At 42.7% G+C, this 21477-nt stretch overlaps 1 protein-coding gene across 1 annotated transcript in view; it reads right to left on the bottom strand.

Annotated features, from left to right (window-relative positions):
- Nucleotides 1-21477, bottom strand: part of PPP1R21 (protein phosphatase 1 regulatory subunit 21) — a 448835-nt gene that overhangs the window by 239239 nt on the left and 188119 nt on the right. The window contains exons 10-11 of the mRNA XM_069234042.1: nucleotides 6936-7037; nucleotides 6536-6624 (exon numbers count right to left, since the gene is read on the bottom strand). Coding sequence (XP_069090143.1) covers nucleotides 6536-6624; nucleotides 6936-7037 — 191 coding nt within the window. The remainder of the gene's footprint in view (nucleotides 1-6535; nucleotides 6625-6935; nucleotides 7038-21477) is intronic.

The following is a 21477-nucleotide window of genomic DNA, read 5'->3' as shown; positions in this document are numbered from 1 at the left end:
CGCACACATCCACCAGGCTTTTTACTTGTATATGTAGATGGGTATGCCCATCTGACCATTAGTTTCCCATTTGCCCCACCCACTGTTATACGATACACAACACTCTTCACATGAAGGTTGCGCGTGTACACCACCCCTTCCTTGCTCTGATCCCACCATAACAGATTTTTATCATTAAAGTCACCTGTCACCTCCTTCACCCTCCCATATCATGGGTGGGGACCTCTGGCGCGTGAGAAGAGCGAGTCTAGACCCGCAGTCAGAAGTTCCTGGACTCATGTCAGGGCATCCCCTTCCTACCTCAGAGTTGTTTCTTGTTCCTTTTGTCCTTTATTCCCCTCCCTTCCACTTCCCCTTCTCCCCCATTTCCTTTCCTTTTTATCTCCCCTGTCTTCTCCCCTTGGCTTCTTGCCGCATCATCTCCCCCTTTCCACACTTAACCTCAGTAGACATCGGTACCCTCCCATTCCCTGTGACGGAGGGCTTTCCCACTAGGCCATCACTCCCCTCCTTCCCTCCCCCTCTCCCATAACCTTCTTGCTTGGGCGTCTCTCACTGTCGTTGTCGGTTCGCGCACACCTACCACTAGGGGCATACACCCAAGGGCTTTCAACCATGTACGCGCTATCTCTGATATCTTGGAATGTTAATGGCCTTACCCTCTACATTAAAAGGAAAAAGGCATTTAACTATTTGCAATCCCAGAAGGTGGACATAGCTCTCCTGTAGGAAACCCACCTTTCCTCTCCCGAATCAGAAAAGTTGAGACGTGACTGGGTAGACGGAGTAGAACATAGGAGCCACCCCACAACTCTGACACCAAACTCAGGCATGTCACGGAAATGAGGAGTAGTGATCCTCATATGCAGATCCCTACCCCTTACCATCCTTAAAACTTGGATGGATCCGAATGGTCTTTGTGCGCTAGCTGAACTAAAGATCGGTTATCATGTGCTATGTGTCAGGTCTGTTTGAACCCCAGTAGGGGCAGTTCAATCGTCTCCTTACAGAAATTGGGGCTGTGCATCTCCTGCTAGGAGGCGAATAGAATATGGAGCGTGACCCAATCTTAGATCGAACGCATCCCTTAGACCTTTGTAATGCATCTGACAGGGCCCTAAGGAATGATATCATGGATCATGGCCTGGCAGATCACTGGCACCTTGCGCATCCGGCGGAGCGGGAATATACCTTTCTGTCTCCAGTACATGACACACATTCCCTACTCAACTACTTCCCGATCACCCACGGGACGGTGGTCCGCGTTGCGGACTCCCGTATCTTGGCAGCTGCACTATATGACCACTCGCCCATCCTCCTCACCTGTAACCTGGGGCTAGCCAACTTGGGGCACAAGCGGTGACGTCTTAATATCTGGTACTACCGCACACCTCAGGCCAAAGAACAATTGAGAACCCATGTTGCCCCCTATATGGAACACAATAGGGGCTCAGTTACCTCAGGAAGGGTCCTGTAGGCTGCAGCCAAGGCGACTATCCAGGGTCAACAGAGTTGGAGAAGGTGATATTGACCCTCATGTGACAATATGCTGTGACCCCCCACTCTACGCTGTCGACTCGAAAAGGCCAAAATGTAACTTAACGCTCTCTTTTCCTCCAAGGTGGAGTATGCTCTCAGCAGAATGAAGCGCCAGCACTACAAGCAAGGGGAGAAGGAAGGCCATCCTTTGGTGGCTCAGCTGGGCCAGGAGGAGGCTGCTCTTGCCATACCGGCCATATGCTCTGCGGCTGGCAATACCCTCACGCACCCCCAGGGAAATTGTTAACTAATTTACAGCCTTCTACCGCTCTCTATATATGCCAGAAACCACAGTAGAACCCGCACGCCTATCCACCTTTTTAATGGCTGACCTCCGACCCAGTTTTTACATCGAAGGCAGGAGCCCACTGGAGGATCAAATAAGCAAGGATGAGATTGCCCAGGCGATCTCTATACTATCTTACCACAAAGACCCGGGTGAAGATGGATTCCCTGCAGAATTTTATAAGTAGACGAGAGAGGATGTAGTCACATCCTTGTATGAAGCCTTCAAGGATACAACCAATGCCAAATTACTGGCTCACCGCTTTTTTGGTGGATTAGGCTTACCATCAGCAGAGATGTACGTGCTTTTGCTGCACCCTTCCCAACTGGCGTATATGCTTTCCCGGATAGAAGACCCACCACAATGGGTGCAAACTGAACACTACACCGAGGGGAATGAGCCCCCTCTATGGGGATGGGAAAGCTGGAATGCATTTGTTCCTGCAACTCCATGGTGCAAGCCATGATATATTCTTGGAAACACGCCCAGAAATTATTTGGGGTTGATGCTTATCTCCATGAACATGCCCCATTATGGGGTAACACAGAGTTGAGAATTGGAGGGAAGATGCTGGATTGGAGTGTATGGCGGACTCCTGGCATTACACACGTAGGACCTTGGGTCCCATTTCCAACAAGGCCTTCATAACCGTCCTTCCGAAACAAGGGAAAGATCCCCTGCTTTGCAGAAGCTATAGGCCCATTTCCCTCTTGAATGGGGACATCAAAATCCTGGCAAGAGGTATTGGAGGCTCGATTACGCAAAGTCATCCCCTCTCTTATCCATCACACTCAAGTGGGATTCGTACCCGGACGTTCATCCAGTAACCACCTCCGCACTTTGGCACACACCTTATGGTCAGCCAGGGAGCTTCAGGAAGAGGCCCTCACCCTATCCTTAAACGCAGAAAAAACATTCAATAGGATCGAATGGTGGTATCTGTTTGAAGTCCTTAAACACTTTGGTTTGGGAGATGATTTTATTGCTAAGGTCCGATGGCTCCACAACTCACTCACTGCACAGGTGAACTGCGGGGGCTTCCTATCGGAGCCATTTCCCATCAACCGTGGGACTTGTCAGGGGTGCCTACTGTTGCCGTTACTGTTCCTCCTGGCCACGGAACCCTTAGCTGCCACGATACGTCAAAATCTGGAAATATTGGGAATCCCGATCTCAGGCAGTACTTCTACGCTGTATCTATATGTGGATGACATATAGATATAGCGTAGAATAATCTTGAACCACTGCTAGCACAAACGCGATTCGATTTTGCCAAGTGGTCCAATCTCGGTCTCTCCCTGTGAGGGAGGGTTCAGGCGGTACGTATGGTAACACTACCCCACTTTACCTATGTCATGGGTATGCTGCCCCTGATGACACCATTACCTCTATTGCGCTCAATAGACAAAATCATACGCTCTTTCGTCTTGGGAACTGCCCGTTCCCATCTAACCAATGCCAAATTACTGGCTCACCGCTTTTTTGGTGGATTAGGCTTACCATCAGCAGAGATGTACGTACTTTTGCTGCACCCTTCCCAACTGGCGTATATGCTTCCCCGGATAGAAGACCCACCACAATGGGTGCAAACTGAACACTACACCGAGGGGAATGAGCCCCCTCTATGGGGATGGGAAAGCTGGAATGCATTTGTTCCTGCAACCCCATGGTGCAAGCCATGATATATTCTTGGAAACACGCCCACAAATTATTTGGGGTTGATGCTTATCTCCATGAACATGCCCCATTATGGGGTTACACGGAGTTGAGAATTGGAGGGAAGATGCTGGATTGGAGTGTATGGCAGACTCCTGGCATTACACACGTAGGACAGGTCTTGACAGATGGAGGCTTGCAGTCCTTTACTATGCTGCGAGAAGAATTCAACCTTCCTACCCAGCAAGCTTAGCAATATGCACAACTCCGACACTGCCTCGCAGGTAGCCTGGGTCAGCGCCCCTGGTCCTTGCCATCCTCACCACCGGCTTCTTATCTTTGCACATGGGGACACTACCATGGTGTGATGTCCAGCATACATGTTCTCTTGATCCGGCATCTTTACTCCATACCCCTTCTCTACAACCTCTGCACTTCTTGGCAGTCGAAGCTCCAAATGGAATTTGACCAGGAAGATTGGGCAGATATGACAAAGCCCCTGACCGAGAAGCAAGGGAAGCAACGATGACTGCCTTGTGATTGCCCATCGATTACAACCTACTGGGATGCGGTAGGACACACACACACTGAGAGAAACACTGCCACTGCCAAACCTGCTACCACGTTCACTATTACTTCTCCACGACTTTACAGGTTCTCAGGATCTGAGGTGCCCCAAACGTGTCTCCTTCACACTGCACTTGCACAGCCAAACTCTGCATCCTCCGACATTGGAGATCTACGACAGTCCCCACGCATGGAGAATGGCGGTTGGCAATGTATCAAACAGTGTCATATGAGCGTGTTATTTACAATCTGCAGGATTAGGCGAACCTATTCTCCCACGCTTGGGCCCCTTTTCTCCAGGCTGAGGTGGACACCCAGTGAAACACTAGTTCTTGCATTAATAGCTGCTTCTTCCTTGTCCTCACCTGTGGGCCTCCCCACCCCATCCTGTTACCTCCTCCTGGTCCTACATGCCCCCCGTTACTCTCCAACCCTACCCACCTGAGTTCTCTACAGACCCTCCCCCCCTCTGGGTTTTCCCAGCTACCCTTCACTCATTGGGCATCGCCATCCCCTTTAATGCTTTTCCTGCCCTTATTTGTCACCAAGACACTATGTTCTTTCCCCAGTCCCAATCTTGATATATTTATAATGCCATGGCTCTGTATTCTTTACAGCAGGATCATGTTATCTGCAGCATTCCATACTATCCTCCTATCTCCTCTACAATTACTAACCTTGGGTAACCATAGGGATGTTGACAAACTCAATAAATTACATACAATAGATTTAAACCACACCAGCACACCCTCAAGCAGAGACACCACATAGTTACTTTCCCCTGGTGCCTTCCTGTGATAACATGACCTACCACCCGCTCCTTTTTCCACTACGCATGCCCTTTTCCCGGTACCACAGTCTTGATGTCTAATCTGGTTCACTGCTGGGAATCGGCGTCCTTTGACCTACATACCACCTGAACTGCTTTCAGCTGGTAGGGTACGCACCCTCTAAGCGCTTGGGCTCTCCTGCCTATTCTAGAAGTTGCATTATTCCCTTCTTCCTGTATGATCCTTCTCACACTAGCTCAACTCCCCCAAGTTTCCACACTAGGAAGGAATAGCCTGCTGTTTTAGTGCACACAGGGTTGGGAGCTCTTTTGTACACCAAAGAACCATGTATGTTTAATATAGTTGATGTTCCTTCAAACATTGTAACAAATGTCATTCTATTGGCATCAGTGGTATTATGTCATTTGAGATTTTCTTCAATAAACAATTGTGAAACAAATTAAATGTTTTGTAGGGTCTCAGTTTTCTCACATCCAACCCATTCTTACATTTGAGGAGCTGAAGGTTTAGCTCCAGTAAACTGTGCTGTTGCCTTTCTCTGGGGCAGCAGTATTGTTTAGGAACTCCTAGTGGAAACAGTGTACACCACTCACCAGTAATTCCACAAAATCCTTCTCTTTTTAACAATTTTTTTGGTTATTTATTAGGACCTGTTACTTCTTGGTTGTTTTGCACATCAGTTTCTTATTTGTTTTCAAGGTTTTATTGCTTACTCACTATAATGCTCTGATGCATTTTGCCTGGCCTAGGCTAAATCAGTGTGCTAGACAAAATAAATAAACAATATGATTCTAGATAAAATAAAAAAAGATGTCCCTTGTTAAAGTTATGGAATCAGAGTTTTGCTTGCAGGCAGAACATACTGGGCAAAATGAGCAAGTAATGAAGCAGCAGCGGATTCTCAAAGTTAAGCTATTCTTGACAGTGCCTTTCTCGCAACTACAGTTCATGTGAGGATTGGACTGCATGGCACAGATTACGAGTCAGACTAAACAGTTTACCCTGGGTACCGATTGTCTTTTCACAGCGCCAAGGAAGATCCTACTAAGGGTTGGTGAGGTCAGTATGATGTCTGGTGCAAACAAATCATCTGATCATATCGGACAGAGTGAAAGTCGTCACTCTGTGTGTAGCAGACCCAACATTTAAGAGGCACCACATTTCTGGATATCAGAAAGAGAAAGTTGTCGAAGATAGATGGAAAAATTGTTCATGATGATTTAGTTGGCAATCTGTGCGTAACGTGTACAATAAAATAGGACATGAATGATTGAAGCATCACACATGAACAGATTCTTGAAATCCATCAGATGAAGAGTTAAGACTAACAATGACGTGGATATAGGTAAGAAACACTAGAAGAAACAAAGTTAACAAAAGGCACTCAAATAACAAATTTAGTGTATCTTAATTGCTAGAATAAATTTAATTTTGCATGATTTGGGAATGCTATGGAGATGTCAGGAATGGCGAAAGCACGTGAAGATCAACCATGCATCTTTTATTTAACTAGTGCTAATGCAGAGTTTTCTGTACGTCCACTAGTTTGTGGTGAACCAGTGGTAGGCATTAAAGTTCCTATACTGCAGATAATTCTACAATGCTTACAAGCCAGAACAAATGTTAATCTAAAGCATATTCAGCAAATTAAATCCCTATTTTCTGCTACAAAACAACTTTTAATATGGTATTTTACCTTTTCAGCTGGTATGGCAGAATCTTTTGCAGAAAGTGCATATAAGATGTTAAATATTCTGAAAAGGATTTTAATTTAGCAGTGGTCTCCTAGAAAAAAAAAGGAAAAATTGTACATTTTTGGGTGAATATTCTTCTAAAGGAATGATGGTTTTAGTCAACTCTCTCTAGATCCCAGGCGGTTACAATGAGAACATTTATGAAGGCAAAAATCTATCCACAGTCTCAAATTCAACCCCTGAAGAACACTTTAAAAAAAAAAAAAAAGGTTTTATTTAGTTATAAACACACAAAAATGAATTTTCAGAACATTAGTCTTTCTGAGTTACGATAGATTTAAATATTCGACAACAATATAACATTCTTGAAAAAAGATGAGTAAGAATACATGTTGATATTACCAGCACAGTCACAGTGTCCTCTGTAATACTCTCAAACAAATGAAGCATGCTTTCTTCCAGGGGCCGCACATAAGAAGCATTTTCATGAAGATACTGCGAAAACTAAAAAGAATGATATTTTTAAGTATGAACTACACAATTTATAAAAAGTTGTTCCACCTATAACAATATCTCAGACTCATACAACCTAGTATCTATGTACCATCCATTCACAAATGCAATATACATCACCAATATAAATTCATATTGTGATGTGTTCTATAAAACAATGGACATTTTAAAATCTCTGCTTTATCCATGGATACTTTAAACGCTCTGCTTTGTTAATCAACAATACCGTAGACACATCTGCTATACAAGTAGATACACATAAAATAACATTAGAAGCAAAGTACTGCTCTAAATAAACAATATGCAATAGAGAGTTAAATGATTAATCCATTTCAGGCTCATCTTTTTTGTAGAATGTATGGATTACCTACCAGTAATTACTTTGATTCTTCCCTTCTCATCCCATTCCTTACTAAATTGAGATTTAGGGCCTGATTTAGAACTCAGCGGCTGGGTTACTTTGTTGCTACGGTGACAGATATCCTGTCCCCTGAAATCTAAATCTCATAGGACATAATGGGATTTAGATTTCAGTGGGCCGGATATCTGTCATCGTTGTGACGGAGTAAACCGCCCACCTAGTTCTCAATCAGGCCCTCAGTCTTGTTCCCTTTAATTTTCACCATCTCCCTAAGCTATTTCTATTTTTATGATATCTGGACAATTCACCTCTTCAACTCTTGTGCACCTCATAGTTGCTATTTCCTTTAAGCATCTTTGCTTGTTCTCATAATCTTTAATTGTTTATTTTTGTTCACATTTCTAATTTAAGACTGTGGGGGCCTCTCCATATTAGATTAATTCCTGGGGCAATGCAGAAGAACACATTGGGGACTAATTATCTGTATGCAAGCAGTGTGGACACTGCACCTTTCTGTGAGTGAGAACACATTGTTTTTCCAGTCAAAGCGGTGTGAGGGACCACCCCATTGGTTAAAGGCAGAGCTAAGTGGACACAGGCAGAATGAGTAGCCGCACTCACTACCTGAAGTTTGGAACATATTGTCCCATGCGCGCTCGCTGGAAGCAGCACATCATGAGGAATGCAATGCTTGATGTCCATCTAGACAGCATGGATTTAAGGAACACTAAGAGACCCGCATTCTCTATCGGTGGGTAGTGAAGCTACACAATCAGTGCAATGGTTCTGCTAACCTTATTTGGAGCAGCTTAGCTTGGCAGGGCAGCTGAGGAATGCTCAATAAGGACAAAGATAAGTCACAACTTGGGGCACTATAAAGGAGGAAAAAGTTTTTGTGTGAATAAAAAACCTCCATCTGGGAGTTTTTTTGTAAAGTAAAAAACTGACTTCCTCTTTGTTTGACTTGGTTAAAATTAAATTAGTAAACCTCTTTCCTCCACCACTAAAATAAACAATTCTTGAGAGTTTCTTCCCGTGGGGAATATATAAAAGAAAAACACTATATAAATATAAATACATATGCATACATTTCTCCATACCCAGAAATTCACTGGAAAAACACAAAGGTTATTGTTAGGTAAAGCGATAAGATCTTATGTTACATTGGAAAAAAAACACACAGAAACTGTGGGGCCTGGCCCTTTCTTCAAAGTCCCCCCAGATTGTTGCCTTCTTCTGCATCCCTTTGCTAATTCCATTTTAGATGGCTTGTAGGACTATGTGCACTTATTCCTTGCTAGCCAGTGGTGAAATGCTTGTGCACTCTCCTTTAAACATAGTACAATTGCCCTACACCTGACTGGTAGTAATTAGTACTACCTGTGCCCAGGGTCTGTCAATTAAATGCTACTAGTAGGTCAGCAGCACTAATTGAACTACCCACTAAAGTAGAAATACAAAACATGTCTCAGGCCGGCCGTTGTAGCCTGTACTGCAGTTTTAAACTGGCATTTCAACCAGGCAAAATAAACCTTTGGTCAAGTCTAAACCTTCATTTTTAATATCTGTAAGTCACCCCCTAAGGTAGACCCTAAAAATTCAAAGGTCAAGGTGAATGGTTCTTAAAAAGTAGGACATGTGGATTTAGGTTTTACATGTCCTGGCAGTGAACAACCTCTAAAGTTGCTTTTCATTGTTGTAATGCCTATTTCTCCCCAATAGGCTATCACTGGGTTACATTATTTCACATTACTCATGCTAACTATGGATTGGGACCATAGAAAAAATATGTTTGAACTAAAACTAATTGTAATTTAAAATACTCTTTAATGGTAACCTCAGATTTTAGATTATAATTTTGTAATTGCAACTTTTCGGAAGTTGGCATTCTACTTCCCAACTTTTCTGAGGCCTGAGTTTCCAGCTACCTGGTTCCTGTTAATGGCTTCCCCTAACAGAATGTGTATTGGACCCAGACAGTGAACAATGGTGCCTGGGTGTAGCTGAGAGAGAGTCTTCCGGGCAGGATGGCTGGGTAGAAGCTATACCCTGCCTTGACTAAAACTCAAAGGCCTTGGCCACAGCACTCCAAGAAATCTGACTCCTGGCGTGTCCTTGCCTTTGAACCTCTAGACAAGTTTGAGCCAGGGGAAGTGGAAAAACTGACCAGAACCAGTTTTGGGGGTAGGTCAGGGAATCCCAACATACAAAGGCTGGCACCAGGTATAAAAATAGGACCTACAAAATCACTCTTCAGAACAATCCTCGAGCTGTGGAAGATTCAGAAAAAGAACTGCCCTGCTGCCAGAAGGACTGCCATGCTGCTTAAAGGATGGCCTTAATGTCTGAAGAAGGAAGATTGGACCTGATTGCCTTAACCCCAGGCTACCCATAGTGACTCCAAGGGTCAGCTGGCTAACCTCCTGTTTGAGCTACAGGGGCACAACAAGCTTCCAGTGCCTGCCCTGCAACTGCCCAGCTGACCAGTATCAACTGGACCTGCCTGAATCTTGCTCCTGGCCACTGCTGGAGTGAGTCCTGATCTCCAAGAGGTGCCCTCAGAACCTGGACCCTTGATTGGCATCAGAAAGCACCCCTCTCTACCTAACTGAACGTTCCATCAGACCCAGCACAAAGCAATGCAGGGCCTAGCAAAGCTCTACAGAGACGAACAGAAGGCTTCATCGAATACAAAGGTGAGCAACCCAAAGCCTTGCTGAGCCATGCTGTACAGAGCCTACCCGAAAGCTTCACCCGATGCAGCGCAGAGGAACACCGAGCCCCACAGAGCGGTGCAGTTCCTACTGGAAGGCTTCATCTGATCCAATGCTGAGTGGTACAAAGCCTCACAAATCATCCAGCTGAAAGCATCAAGAACTAACGCTGAGTAAAGTGAAGTCTTGCAACTCAACACTGCACAGTCCTCGTGTCAAGGACATACAGTACCATTCCCAGCAGGCAGAACTTGGTCCTCTACCAGGCCTGTACTCAAGCGCAGAAGTTTTAACTTGTACCTTTGCCTCAGTCCAACTCAACCAGATACCTACAGCTGCTGCTTTGTATCTTTTGGGGCTATTTGTACCTAAAACTTTAAAAACTCCAGTTATACTTATTGGACTTTTATCATTTTGGTGTCATTTTGTTTATTTAAAAAAACTATTTTTCTAAATTGGTTTTGATTTTTTTTCTTGTTTTGCAATTTTACTTTATTATTGTTGGACTGCTGCATAAATACTTTACTCACTGGCTCTAAATTAAGAGTAACTGCTTTGCGCCAAGCTAGCAGAGGGTTAAGCACAGGTTAATTTAGTGACGTTTGTGGTTCACCCTGACAGGATTGTGGTTGTTACTTGAGGGGGACTTCTACCCACCTCAACCAATAACCCACATCCTTAAAGAAATTCACTGAAAGAAAAACTGTTTGAGGTTATATTATACCTAGGTATGTTAATAATATCTTAATTTCTGTTAAAACCTAGAAATTCAAGGGAAAAACAAAGGTTAAAGTGACATTATTGTAAGACCTTGTAACAATATAAGAACTATGGTATTAAAACACACAGATTCCTGAAATTCAGCAGTTGTAGTTATCTGAGCTAACTAGAACTTGCGCTCCCGCCATGCACTGCTTACGAACTCTCATGTTACATCACTCAGACATTAAATTACATCACTGATGACATATCAAAGTCAGCATTGAAGACATCACTGATAACACCATAGTCGTATACAGCATAGAGTTACTGAGTTCACATATGTGGATCAACATGGAAATAGCATAAGACCTGAAGACAAGCATGATTGTGCATGGTGAAAATACTGTGGTGTGCAGTTTACAAAACAATAAAGTATGGTGGGCAAGTATTACTGCAGTTAAATAACAAAGGCTCAGCACGCCTAATCTGGGTTGCAGATGTATGTTTGAGACTAGGCTGAAGCTTAAAGTCACAGTCTCCTCCTTCTGTTCAGAATATATAATCCACAAGCGAGTATGAGGGCATGTGCTCGTATTAAATTGTTGTGATGCAGTGTTATAGACAAATTTCACATTGCAAGGACATTTATGAAGTGTAGATGTTTATTTCCAGACTTCGCTGAAGATTTTGAGGCACTGGAGAATGTTGAATAATGTAGAATTTGGGGTTGTACCACGTACAGGTGGTTTATCCCTCAACGATCTTGTAAATATGGCTGTAAGATTGTATGTCACTGTGCCCATCTCAGGAACGTGTGTAGTGTATCTTACTATGCTATGGAGTGTAGTTTATAGAGCCTGCAAGAAAGTGTCCTTCAAGGGGCAAATATATATCAAAACTTTCCTTGAAATTGTGGGTCATGTGAAATATGTAAGTGGCTAGTAAGTGTAAGAGGAGTGGAAAATAGGCTACACCAGTAGTGGCCGAATTATTTCAAGGCCGCAAACCCTATATATAGTGTTGTTGGAAAATTGCCCTTTCTGAAAGTTCACCCCAAACTTTTTGCCTTCCTCCTCCTCTTTGTCTGTTGGCTTTAGGAGTCTGTGCACTTTAGGAGTCTGTGCACTTTATCACTAATAACCAGTGCTAAAGTGCTTGTGCGCTCTCCTTAAAATGTGGTAACATTGTCTTATCCACAATTGACATATTTAATTTACTTATAAGTCCCTAGTAGAGTGCACTATATGTGCCCAGGGCCTGTAAACTAAATGCTACTAGAAGGCCTGCAGCACTGATTGTGCCACCTACTAAGCAGCCATTTAAACATGTCTCAGGCCTGCCACTGCAGGGCCTGTGTGTGCAGTTTGACTGCCATGTTGAACTGGCATTTAAAACCTTTTACCAAGCCTTAAACTCCCCTTTGATTATACATAAGTCACCTCTAAGTTAGGCCCTCGGCAGCCCATAGGGCAGGGTGCTGTGTAAGTAAATGGTAGGACATGTACTTAAAAGTTTTGCATGTCTTGGTAGTGAAAAACACCGAAGCTTGTTGTTCACTACTGTGAGGCCTACTCCTAACATAGGTTAACATTGGGAATTCCTTAATACACTTTTCAGCTGTAATTCCTAATTAGTTTGTGCTTTCTCGTTAACCATTCTGATGGCCCTTCCTGGACAGGAAGGGTGGGAGGGGATGACACTTACACCTGAGTAGGCAGCGCCTGTCCCCACACAAAGGGCTAAATACCCCCTACAGATAGTTTTAAACCAGGGCTGAGAAAAAAAGGATACTTGTGGCCTTCAAAGGGCCTTTGAAGTAAACTCACTTCAAAGGCACTTCTCTGACCCTACCAAATCAGACATTTCTGGAACTACAACTGGACACGGTCAGAAGAACTGCTGTGCTGCATCAAGGACTGTTACTCTGCACTACTGTGCTGACCTGTAAGGACGGCTTTTCTGCTGTGCTGTCCTGCTGCTCACTGGCCTTGCTGAGGGAGAGCTGGACTCTGCCTTGCACCCCAAGGTGATGTCTAAGGGCTTGTTGGCTTGCCGCCTACTGCTAGAGACTCAGGGATATCAAAGTCTCTACCCCTGCTCCTGTGCCTGGTTCACTGGAAATGGACCCAGATACTTGTATCAGTGAAATCAATGCAACTCCTGCGTGTTGGAAGCGGCAACTGACGCACAGACCCTGTTGCGGGAGTACCAACCGAGGCATCCCATTTGGTGCCAAGCATCACCTCTGCTGTATCAACCACCACGTCCCTTGCCTGCTGGAAGTAGCACCCAGTGCATCAGTACTGACGCCGCACTAAAACCACTGCACCGTCGCCATCACTGAAGGAAGATTGATGCAGCCCTTCGACAGCCTGGAGAAACCCAGTGCATCAGCTTTGGTGCATCAGCTTCGGAAACCAGCACATCGCCATCAACACGTGAGAAAAATCATCACATCGACTGCAGGAGTGACATTGACGCAGCTACTGACGCATCGTTCCCGCATCTCGTGCTTACTACCAGATTCAACGTACTGTGTTCCCTGGGCCTGCGTGACTCCTGTACCCGTCCTGTGCTCAGCTTGAACTGTTGACTTTGCCCCAGTGCAACTTCAAGTGACCCCTAAAGTGCTATTTGCTTCTAAGCGCTATAACCCTTTTTAATCTTTAAAAAATAATAACTCGACTTCTATTCATTGGATTTTTGTTGTTTTGATCTTGAATTATTAATAAAATCCTCATCTATTTGTCTAGCCTGGTGTGGAGTCCTTCTGTGGTGTTTTACATATTGCCTCTTGAGATACCAATCTACCAGAGCACAGGTTACCTTTTATTGTGTATCTGACTTACCCTGACTAGAGTGGTGGGACCTACTTGGACTGGGTGCATACCCCTGGCAACTAGAGACCCCATTTCTAACAGGTGAAGTAATTAATGTACAATGTTATCAGCTATGTAATTAATTATGTCACTTTACATATCATGAGTGATCTAATATTTTAGGTCATAACCAGTGCATTGCTTAGTTAATTCAGTAAACTAACTGAAAGCATAGTTTTTATATTATTACGTGGCCCAAATATAACGTCACTTTAACCTTTGTTTTTTTCAGCAAAAAATAATATTTATACAGACACACACACGCATACAATCTTGGACCCTCTATTTGAGAACCAATTTATCTATTGAATGGTTTTTAGTTCAGTCTGTGTTTTTGCTACACAAAGTTTGGTTGAGCAAGAACATTCAAACATGTCTCATCTCCCACTTCTCCTGAGGAGAATTACATCCAGGCGTGACGAGTATACATAGGGGAATTTCACACTCCGCTTTGTTTTAAGAGGAATCTCCATGAGCTGTTTATTTCTCTGTCTGAAAAGTGCCTGAAGAAAACAGTGGTGTCTGTGTGTTTCCCACTGCATTCCCCTGGTGTATTTGAGAGATATCAGATTTCATTGTTTTCAAGCTTCCCCTGAGAATCTCCTGAATTCAATGTTGAGGAATTTGACTTCCCGGAACCAGCTAATCCGATGGAGAATTATTCACAGAAGGAGCAGCTTGAACTTGATATCTTTCTAAGAGAAATGTTTTTTCACCTACCAGCTGGAGGTGTGCAACTTGGTATCATTGGGAGTGGTTTTGCCAAATGCAAATATCCCTCTACTCCCAGGTTTCCGGGGATTCAAGCTATCCAGCAAGGGGGATTTAGGACTTCACCACTGTCTTGTTATAGACCTTCTCTTTGAGACCATTGTGGGACAGATATCACTATGAACAGAAGCACTGTCACTTCTGATCTAGTAGTAATAGGACTGAAGGTGTGCTAAAGCAAAATTATGTTAAACTGAGCTTGTGAATTAATTCTGTGGTAAAAGAGGCCTTACCTTTATAACTTGAGAAGGTCTTTAAGGTGGGAGAAGAATGTTTTACGCTTCTGGTCCTTAAAGATGTTCAAGTGAAGGTTTTTCATCAGATGAGACAGCCAGACAAGGTGGGGAAAGCAAGAGGAATTCTGTTGCAAAATGGTATGCAAGTTATCTCCCTTTATGCAGACAACCTACTCTTGTTTATACAGAATGTCCAGATAGGGTTACAATCTGCAATGGGGGCCATTGAGTTCAAGACAACTGGCCAAAAATGTATGCATTCCTAATTTCCCCCTACATTGTGCCTGTTGCCAGATAAAGTGCAGTGCTAGAGAATAGCATGGGCGCCCCACACATTCAGATCACGAGATCAAGATCAAGAGATATCACATGAAGAGAAATGTTAGAGATGGGAAGCTGGGAGCAGTGCTTATATCACTAAAAGGATATGTGAGCTTTTAGAACACCCTGAGACTACCTATAATGGCCAGAATAGCTTTACCTAAAAATACTATACTGCCTTTCTTACTGTATCACTTCACAAATCCATCAATAGGAATTCCCCTGAAATAGTTTAAAGAAACTGCTTATGTGGGACATAGGAAACAAAGAACGGCCATGGGAATGCTGCAATGCCCCATTCCAGAGCAGGGATTGAGGGGCATCAGAATAAGAGTTATATTACCTGGCAGCACAATTGCAATGGGTAGGAAGTTGTTTGGAGGGACAACAACTTGAAGAAATTGATCCGATGGGAGAAGTACAGCAGCAACGTCCATTGGTGGCAGCATCAGTCAGTCCAGGAGACGTACATATAAAAGAATCCAGTTTGATAAGAATGGGATGTGGTGCTGAAGACTAATTATCAAGAAAACCCCACAGAGAAGAACTGATACACCAACACTGCTGATGGTGGGCCTCCCTACACTGCAGGAAGGGTTCTTCACAGCTCCCATGATGGGGGCCTGGACAGAATTGAAGGTAGAACTTGTAAGCGTCTGCTATTCAGATGGAGAAATTAAAAACTTTTAACTAGTGGATGACGATGGGCTTTCCAAAAATCAAGTCATAACATTCAGAGCAGTGGTGGTTAAGAAGATCTGGGGAGCTGGTCACGATCGTAGGAGGCTGTAAATTAACCTCATGGCTATGTAAGGGACTGGTATCAACCACTAAACATGAACTGTCCAGCCTATAAGACACCTGGGGGGTAACGCACGGGAGAGAAGTAGAGGCTAAAGAATGACAGTAGATTGTGAAAATCCTCAGAAGGTATCAAGGAATAGTAGATTGAAAGATACTCAGATTACCTGTTTGTGCACTGCATACATGACACCCAACAGACTGAATAGAGCAGCCCTGAATGAGGATAAAGGATGCCCTAGGAGTAAGCAAGAGGACACTGACCATACAGTCTGAAGCTCTCCTACCATGGCCTGTTTCTGTAGGGTAGTCACAGCACAGATCTGGGAAATGCAAGGTAGGAGAAACCTCTACACCACTGAAATATACCTGTTTGGGCTGCTCTCCATCCCAAAGCTAGGAAAGGGGAAACAGATTCATAGATCTCCACTTGGTATTGGACAAAGGGGCCATAGCAATGTACTAGCAATTCCCATAGGGCCCACAAGATTACCAGTGTAAGGCGGAGGTAGTATGATAGGCCAGGGTGGAAATTAAATGTATGGAGAAGAGCAATGGGGAATGAAGCAGGACTCTTACATGAAATTCTAGACATATTTGAAGATCCGAGTGAACACAAACTGCCCCATACAGGGGTCAACATCGAACTGGCCTCTTATATTAGCCACATTAGTGGACTGATCATGACAATGGGAAGGCTGGGTGGGGCCATGCAATAGCTCTGAGGAATGCTGGAAAACACATAAGTACTAGTCGATGAAAATAAAGATCCAAAGTTTGATTGTTTTTTGCTTTGTTTATTCCTGTTTAATTGTTGCAATGTTGCAAAATGTGCCTGGAACAAAGAAGGACACGATGATGCAAGCATACACAAAAAACTCATACTGTACACATCTACCCAGGAAGATGTTACTCAAATATTGAAAATCATGATACATTTAGAAATATAATAGATCCTTGACAACATGTCTAAATTAAACTTATAAAACAGATCCATTTAAAAAGGTTTCTTTCAGATGTAGTTTTCAAAATTGTTGGTGCATGGAAGTAATGGATTCAACATCTACATTAAAGGGACTGAGAAGATAGAGATATCATGGAAAGCCTATTTATTAAGGTTGCTTTGAGAGGTTAATACATTTTTTGAGAGATTAACTGGAAGAGGCTGTATGTATATTCTTCCAGAATGATAAGTACAGGCCCTTTGAGGGAAATAAGAGGAACTATCTGAAGGGCAAATGGACAGGGTTTTATTTACATTTAGAAAATCAGATTTCCCTCTGAGGAAGTTGATGGTAATGAATCCTTTAATTATTCCTTTGTGGGAAAAGGGAAATCAAAGCAACATCCCCGACTATGTTGATTGTATGGGAGTTCCCAAAGGATATGAAGGATTTCAATAACCTATTTCCCAGAAATATTTGATGTTTTTCCCAACCCTCAAATTTCCAGATTTGTTCGGACCCCTTGACATAATAATGTGGAGAAGATATAGGCCTTGCGGAACAATGTCCTTTTCTGGATTCTAAAAACAGCCACCCTTACGGTTGTCATGGGAGTAGTTTGCTTTCTGGTACAAAGATTATCAAGTGAAAACAGAATAATGACATATTTGAAATCTCTTTACAATTCCACATTGACATGAATTTTAAAATGAACACCCTTCAACAGGTGATTCCTCTGATTTTTTTTTGTACCCAAAAACATACTACATTTCAACAGAGGCTCCAGGTTAAAAAAAAGAGAAAGAAAAACATTATTTTTGTTGCATCTTTGTCCATCATCTCTGGAGCGTGTGTATTCAATTAGGCCAGGTGGTGCAGTCAATCACACAGAACATTCAGATTCAGCTGACCCAAACAATTATATACCAGGAGGACTCTGTTTCTCCTTCCAAGCACAAACACGTTGTCAATAAAAGCCAGCGGATGAAGTTGGGAAAAGTCCTGTCGCACAGTCAGCTGAGGGTTTTTGGTCAAGCAAGAAGGAATCCAGTCTTCTATTTGGAAAGAGTTGGTGGCAATATGGAAGGCCCTTCAGCTAGTTTTCAGATTAAATCATGGAGGCTATCGCTTCACTCAGTCAATACGATAACATAAACAAATATACATCTACAATTTAGGTTTTGGGTTTGAAATGTTAAATCAATTGACACATCGCAATTCTCATTTCAATTTCAGAATATACACAATATGCAGACTATCCGCCTAAGGCAAATCTTTCCTAGTTCATATTATTTTGTTTCCATTGCTCCACCTTTCAAGAGGTTTGTCTCGGCGGGGGTGGGCTCATATTTGAGGTCTGTCCTGTAGAGATCCAGGTGGAACAAGCAAATGCAATCACGCTGGTACCATTTTTCGCCGAGATGGACTAGGGTTCCTCTTTTTTGGCTCATGCCAGAGTACCATCCTCCCTTCAATCAACTCTTATGCTGTTAATTACCTTTACATGTGTCTACCAGTATGGAGGATCACAGGCAGACTCCTTAGGTAGGGTCTTTCTTTTCCTGTTTCTTTATCAGTACAGGCTTCTACGAGTAGCTTACACTATGATGTCTATGCACACCTATGGGTTTCCTCTATTAATTGGTGTTGGGCAAATAAAGCTTCTCCAGTACAATGTGCTCCTTTTTTCAGAATAACATGGACAAGATTTTGTCAGTTTTAAAGCCTTTTTGGACAGTATTTAAGGGGTTTCAGATCATCTTGGTGGCTTTTATCTTCAGTTGAAAACAATGTGCAAAGACTGTCTATGGATTTGAACCCCTTAAGGCTAACCTGAGGTATCCTTCCTTGAATCTACCAGTGGTGCAGTCTTTTTTTACAGAAGCCTCCCTTTGCGCCTCTAGAAGAAGCATCATAAAAACTTCTGGCTTTCTAGGTCTTCTCCCTAGTGGCATGAACCACAGCAAGGGGGGTTGGTGAGTTGGGTTCTCTGATTTACAGTATCTCATATGTGATGGATATAATTCTCCCACCCTTTAAAGCCAGTACATCATGGGATTCAGATTTCAGTCTCAATTTATTTAGATCTAGTAAAGGCCTGTAAGGCCTACTGAACGAATGAACATAGGCAGTATGACAGTCTATTAATTAGTCTAAAAGCAGCTACTGGGGTCAAAAATCTTCTGTTGCTGCTCTGAGTAGATACAGCAAGTCAGTTATTTCCTTTATCTTACTTAGATTCTGATAAGTATTATCCTTGCACAGTTTGGGTGTATTTCTAACATGGATATGCCAGCAATGTGAGCAGGGTGATCTGGTGTTTCTATTGTAGACAAATGCACTGTGCTACCTGGGCTGCTTCTTGTTCTTTCATTCTAACATTTCATGTTGATTATAGGCCAGGGAAATGAACTAAGCTTTGGCAGAGTAATTATTTGGAAGAAAAATAAATCATGTCGTCTGGTTTTAAGTTTTGCTTTTATGGCTTATGTCTTTGTTCTTCTCTCTGTGAGTGAGCGCGATATGAAATAATTGGTGGTAGCAGGTAGCAGTACTCTATTCTATGAATTATCCAATATTGATTCTTTCTGTTGAAAGAGAAATCGCCCAGGTACAGTTCAGGTCCTGTGCGCGGTTTTCTCACCTTCATGGCTGGAGTTGCAGAACAGACAGGACCATGCAGACCAATTTAATCACAAGGCCTCGGATAATTTTTCATCAAATTAATGTACTATCCATTCTTCAGAAGTAATGTAGTAATGCAATAAAGCATGGGAATTACAGTAATGGGGCAAAGTAACTAGTCTGAACTTTATAGGAATCATCCTCAGAACAAATACACACGTCTAAAATCCATCACTGTTTATAACTGTTAAGGGATGGGTTTAGGGAAAAGAAAATCATCTTACAATGAAAACAAGCCCTTTTTTCCAAATACTCCAACAGTTCCACACAAGAGAAAACAATGTTGGGAAAACAACAGCAAACAAGTGATTACCCAAACAAGGAATCAACATTAAAATACACTGGAAGCAGTTTTTATGAAGAACAGTTGCTATATAAACAACACATATGTCTAACACCTTACTTATTGTCCCCTTGAATGTTCGTATACTGCTACCTCAACACACTGTAAATATGAGGAAAACACTGAGATTCCAGACCACAAAGTACGTGTGTTTTAAACAGAAATTTTGACTTCCAAGACACCACAACACAACTGGAAGATTTGCAATAAAGCTGATCAGAGATTTCCTGTTAAAACACGATATATTGTAACTAAAAACACATATCTACAGTAAAAATGAAAGTCAAACAGATAAATATCAATGCACAATGAAATATAACATTGAAATTACAGTGGTAAATAAAGGCACTTGAGTTGTTCAGACTACATATAGTTCACCAGCTTTAACTGCTTGCCAATCCAGGGATTAACATGAGAGATATACTTTGCAGTTGCTGTTTTGAAAGTGCAAGCGATATGGTGCAATTTATTCACAGAGTGCAAACATTCACCTTGGTGTTAGTAATCAACAAGTGAAAATTACAAGTAGAATACAGTATAACAAAGAAACAACAAAACAGATAAGTCTTTAGCGCCCTGTGGAACTGTGAGTGGTCAGAGAAGCAATGTCTCAGAAAGCTCTGCTCCAGCACTTAGCACGCTTGAATCCAGGAATTTTTTGGGAGGCACAATTTAGCAGATGTAAGAGGCCGCACAGGGATATAGGGACTAAGCAGGATAGAAAGAAAAATGTGAACCGTTCTGTGGAAGACCCATGTAAATCATAAATCATTAAACTGGATTTGCTTCTTCGGTGTTGTTACTGCAATAACTGAGGTGCTAGTACCTAGCACACATTGTGCATCATAGCAGGAAGGAATGGCAACACCTTTCACAAAAAATGCTGTTACAGGAAGCAGTCAGAATACACATCGAGGTATTCCTTTAGCCAACTAACAGCATTGGTAGACTCATGGTCAAATTTCAGCAAAAGAAGAGGATTGTAAGTGCAGGAGGCTGCATTTAAGACCAAAAAGCGAAACAGCTACACCCAAAGGTCGGGCATAAAGACTGAATAAGATGAGCTAGAGTGCGGAGAACAGTAGAACCTCTTGCATGACAGGAAATTCAGCAGAGTGGAAAGAGAACCCAGCTGGGTCCGCCCACTGACGAAGGATTTAAAATATTCCAAAGTACGGCCTACTAGCTTGCCCAAGACAGTTGATCAAAACAACATGGTCTATCCTACCAACCTTTGCTGAATGTTCAAGCAGTTAAAACCCTGTCTGTTAGCCTGTTTGTCATCTCTTAAAGCAGGTAGCTCACTGCTGAGCTCGGATTGAAACCCATCTAGGAAGTAGTTCACAAGCTCACAGAAGATATTCTACACAAACAAATGCTGTTGATTAATTCTTGCCTGTACAATGAAGGATTGCAATCTTGCCACAAAGACTTAATTTCCTTTGTATCTAAATTTCCATACCTTCCCCATTCACAATATTACTTGGTGCAAACATAGAAATCTGGTTGAGACAACGAGAGACAGTGGAAATCTGCCAGAAATGCTAAAGTACCTCTGTAATGTAGAAATAACCTATCCCGGAAAGGAAAATGTCACTTACCCAGTGTACATCTGTTCGTGGCATTAGTCGCTGCAGATTCACATGCTGTGCATAGTCTGCCGTCTGGCGTTGG

This window comes from Pleurodeles waltl, chromosome 5 (genome assembly GCF_031143425.1).
Source record: "Pleurodeles waltl isolate 20211129_DDA chromosome 5, aPleWal1.hap1.20221129, whole genome shotgun sequence".
Lineage (NCBI taxonomy): Eukaryota > Metazoa > Chordata > Amphibia > Caudata > Salamandridae > Pleurodeles > Pleurodeles waltl.
Note: the sequence above shows the minus strand (reverse complement) of the source record. Positions and strands in the feature narration are given on the sequence as shown.